Source organism: Cenococcum geophilum (genome assembly GCF_001692895.1).
Source record: "Cenococcum geophilum 1.58 unplaced genomic scaffold K441scaffold_74, whole genome shotgun sequence".
Classification (NCBI taxonomy): Eukaryota; Fungi; Ascomycota; class Dothideomycetes; order Gloniales; family Gloniaceae; genus Cenococcum; species Cenococcum geophilum.
In genome coordinates this window covers 146637-151557 of record NW_027137632.1, presented here as the reverse complement: position 1 = coordinate 151557, position 4921 = coordinate 146637, and the positions used below count along the sequence as shown (strand labels likewise).

General features: G+C 38.6%; 1 protein-coding gene across 1 annotated transcript; it reads right to left on the bottom strand.

The window, feature by feature from the left end:
- Positions 1 to 1909: 1909 nt before the first annotated feature.
- Positions 1910 to 2819, bottom strand: K441DRAFT_700754 (uncharacterized protein). The gene is made up of 2 exons (XM_067653280.1): positions 2551 to 2819; positions 1910 to 2493 (listed from the first exon to the last, which is right to left on the bottom strand). The coding sequence occupies exons 1-2, from the start codon at positions 2735 to 2737 to the stop codon at positions 2162 to 2164; spliced, it is 519 nt and encodes a 172-aa protein (XP_067497555.1). The 5' UTR covers positions 2738 to 2819; the 3' UTR covers positions 1910 to 2161.
- Between the last annotated feature and the right edge of the window lie 2102 nt (positions 2820 to 4921).

Sequence of the window (4921 nt, the reverse complement as noted above, 5' to 3'; positions counted from 1 at the left end):
AAAGCCCTTAGAGTCTTTAATAACTTAGGCAACACCGACAGATATACAATTTTCCTTTAATACACTCTTATCTTTCTCTTCTTACTGCTTAATTCTAACTAATTATAACCGACCGACAGACCAACAGACTGACAGCCTAATAGCACTGTTAACTTTCCATCTAAGAGATACCGTACCCTCCTATATATTTTATAGCATTCCATATAGGGACGACGGCAAGCTCTTTAGATTAGAAGTCTAGTGCTCTATATATAGGAGACGTATAGGAACAATCTAGAACTGTAATAGAACGACCGAGACAAAGAAGCACGGGCATATTAGCGACTGGTGCGTAGCCACCGCTATAAAGAATAAACTAACGACACTTACCGAGCTCTCTATGTGGGAGTGGTGGTCGGTAAGCAGTAATAAGAAGGCAAGTACGTAGCATAGTAAGACGAAGGATAAAAGGAAGAACTATAGTATACTAGGAACGGCAGAAAAAAGTCTTTTATATTTTATTTACTATATTTACAATAATTTATATTATTATTCTTATATTTATTGGAGCTACCTTTAAATTTATAATAATGGTAATAGTACTAGTAAAGGGATTATTAGGAATATTAGGACTATTCTACAACAACGGTAAAGGCGCTAAAAAGGGAGAAGAAAGTAAGTAGCCTATTAAACCGCGAAGCTCTCCTAAACTAGGGCATACAATACTAACCCTAACTCCTATAATATTAGGGACTAACAACCCTTAATAGATAGAGGATAAGGGTTATAAGATCCACCTACCTATCCCTAGAGAAACTGTAGGTCTACTACCTCCTACTAAACTACTAATAGAACGAGATAAGGTATATATTATGGCCTAGCCTATACTAGCTCTGGGAACCCCTAGGACTCCTTACTTTACGGAATAAAACGTGTTATAATTTATTAAATAGTATAAGCGGCTATATATCCGGCACTATATTACGGATAATAAGAAGTATTAAGGACTTTTAGAGTATTGTAACTATTATATAGGGATATAGATCTAAAGTCTGCCTAAGTTTACTATTAGTAACTAGATAGAACTTATAGGAAAGCTTAAGATAGACTACTAAGGAAGTAACTACTTTTAATAAGTTAAAACAGTAGAATTCTTAAAAGCCTATATACTGTAGTGCAGAAATAATCTACCCAGCAGTATACGCGAATACTATAGGTAGTTCACGTTAATCTCCTAGAAGGTTACTAAGGCTAGTAATTTAGAAAACCGTAAATAAGGGTACTGGTTCGCAAGAGGACTCCTATTTAAATACTAAAAATATATAATAACTAAAACAGGAGCCGACCCTAATAGGCGAGAGTCTTTTAACTTCTACCTGCTAAGGAGAGCTATAAAAGATAGGCTTAATTCGTATAAAGGCGCCAATTAGTTATTAATAATAAATCCTAAGGAATAAGGCCTTTGTTAGCTAGTTAAACAATTTTATAATTAGTAACTAGCTATAACAAACTAAAGAGATGCTACCCTTTAACTACCTATAGTCTCTTAGTTAAGCGAGTCAGCAAATACCTATTAAATAACTTAGGAAATAGACCCCAAACTAGAGAAACTTACTAATTAACTCCGGAAGCTTAATCTTAGGACGGTTAAATTAGTAGGCATTATATCTTTAATACCGTTTCTAGACAGGATTTGCTAAGATCTAGTACGGTATATATAGCTCCTAAATAGGGCGTTAATGCGTTAAGAATAAATGGACCTATAACCGGCACTAAGTAATAATAGACCGCAGCTGCCCTATAAGGGAGCGCTATAAGAACAATATAAGCCGGGCCTAGGAAGGTATAGAGGGCCAAACGAGGCCTTAATTGGCTGATAGTCATTGGGCGAATTTCAACGCGTTAAAGGATAAGTGAAAACCAAATTCTTGCACATTTATGTTTGCACCCAAGATACTGATAAGCGTGGCTGACATCCATGGTTTATGGTTTAAGTAACCCATGGGTAAAAACGAAGCTCATTTGTAAAACAGGCCTAACGTTATCCCACTAAACCCTCTCACTAGAGTACAGAATCCTGCTACAGCAGTAGCGCATTACACAATATGAAGCCCTAACTTAACTGCCAAAAAGGCCTTCTTTCCGAACAAGGGTATATTACCAAAAAAATCCACGGACTGACTCATAGAGAGCGCCGCCGTCCGCGTGGGATCCTCTCGTCTTGGCCTTGTAACTTGTCCTTCTTGCGCTCATTCTCCGGGCTAAGCCTCCGTCGAGGTCCCGCTTTTATTTCCTCCGACTTCTTTGACCGCTTTGGCATAGTGGTATTAGGGACAACTTTTGACGATGGTTGGCCAGTACGTGTATGTGCACCTGCCGTATGCTGCGGTATCGATTGTACGCTATGAACTAAATTGTTGTACGTGTTGGATATGTATATGGGGGCATGTACGGGGCCTCCCAAGTGCTGCTTGACCACTTGCCGATCACCGGACGGCCGTTTGCAGCGTTTTGCTGCAGGAGCGTGAGCGGGAGAAGCCATATGCTGTTGGAGGGCTTGTTTGCTCTTACACTTATCGCCCTTGTTTAAATCTGGTTTGGAATGGACGTCGTTAATGTGCTGCTTGCGGGCAGGCTTGTCAGAGAATTTTTTACCGCATGTTTGGCATTCCAAGTAATGCAGTGAGCTCATGTGGTTTTTTAGTGCTTCTGAGCTGTTAAATGTCTTGCCAATACATTGCTGACAGGGGAAATTCATGATTTTATTGATAAACTTGAATTTTTGAACGGGAAGAAGCTAACAACAATATACCTGGCAATAGAGGGAGCCTTGTCATAGCTGCCTAAAATTCTTGAAGCTCCGAACTGTGCCGCATTGCCCCGCTGTCAATGCGCTGCAGTTGAAGTGTTTGTCCCTTATTCGCTATCCGCAGGCCATTACTAAGCCACCGAGTGGTGAAACACACTCTATAAGAGCGTTGCGTATTTGCCTACGTTTTAAGTTTACCAATAAGAGACCTATCTCCACCAGCAAGTTATTATGGTGCGCGGGAAGTCAAAAGCCAAAGCAATTATTTGGAGCAAGAGCTGGTAATAAGCCAGCCAAGCTGAGAGGCCTCGGCTTGCTTGCCTGCTTGGTCACTTGATTGATTTTATGTAGAAATTTTTAGTGTATATAAAATTAAGGCTAAAGTCACCTTAAAGCTCCTCTACAGCCATAACTTATAGTGATAATACGGTGCAGATGGCTATTACGAGGCTTGGAATGGTGTTGACGTGGCGTTGAGGACAGCTTCGAGGAGGCGAGTTACCTCAGTGGACTCATACTAAGAAATCGATTACGCTGGCGCGCTAAACTCCTTCGGATATTTGATCGATTTCTTAGTCTAAGGGACTTTAGCAAGATTTGTATGGAAGTATAAGCTTTTTTTATAAGGAAAACTTATAAACCCCAACAAAATCAATTAATCTCCCCATAACGTATTTTAAGGTAAAAATTATATTAAATTACTTAGGAGATCTAGCTCTATAAATTATAAGATTTTAGGCTTTTTATGCCTTATATAGGCCCATATATAAGGGTACGTAAATGTCATAGAACGGGGGTAGTGGCTATAGAGCGTATGTATTCGAGGAGTCTACAAGACGTTGCGCGATCGATCGTAAGGGTCGAGGGCGTAAGGAGGTAATATACCTACGCATAGCTGACATAAGCTGTACGCGAGGTGTATGTGAAAGCACGGGGCTCTCCTATAGAGGCCCCTGCGGTGGGGTTCTGTAACATTACCCCCCCTCCTATAGAGGCGGAGCTCCGGCGACACTATGGTTACTATATATATATAAAAGGGACACTTAAGGTATAGAAAAGAAGAAAGGGGGGTATTACTAAAGGCTTAAAACAACGTTATATAATAGGGCTTGGCATCTAAAAATCCAACTAATTAGATAACTTTAACTACCGGTTAAAGTTCCTAGATATCTTAACAATATTCCGGTTATATAATTGCACTTTACCGCAATTTAACGGTAATTTGCCCTTATATAGTAATATATAACGGTTTAACTCTATAAGGACTCCTATAGAGGATTAGGTATAAAATCTCTACTTAGGCCCGGTTTATATAGGTTTATATAATAAAAGTTGCTAATTAGATCCTTCGCATTTTTAAAGTCTTCCTATAGTTACTATTCTAGCTAATCTTTATCGAATCCTATATATATAGCTCTGTAGTAGAGCTATTATCCTCTACCTTTGCCAAAGTATTTAGAGTTAATAATTCGTTTAACAGTCCACTCCTTATAGTTCTCGTCTTTATTCTTATCTTAGATTAGTACTAGTAGGGGTTTAGGCTATATCTGCCCTAGTAAGGAGTTAGGCTAATAAAGATATAGTAGCTATAGGTAAAATACAGGCCATATCCCACGGGTGGCTAGGGTAGGTAGAAGTTCTAGCTTATATATAGCTCCCCTATTAATAACTCGTTTAATTAAATAGGGGCCGAGGTTCTTATAATTAAGTAACTTTATAGGCCTTTATATAGAGATATTGCGTATATCTAGCTATACCTAGTCGCCAACACGCATCTCTAGTGGTGGCGTTCTATAACAGTTAGTAAAGTAGGCCTACTTTACTTAAGCCTAGGCCATTTCTCCCTTATAGTAGTTAAGTAGATTTTTTATACGGTTTATATACTAGTCGGTAAGTAATATCTTAAGGCGTTTTTTATATAGCAGTTTCTTATTAATAGGTTCTAGTAACTCTATACTAGATTAGGGATAATAACCCTTATTCGCAAAGAATGGGGTAAGTCCTATAGTAGTTAAGATATAATTATTTACTGCAAATTTACCTAGTAGGAGGTAATCTACCTAGTTATCTTAACTATAGGCAACTACCTATCGTAGGTATACTTTTATACTAGCATTAGCGTTTTCTAGTTAC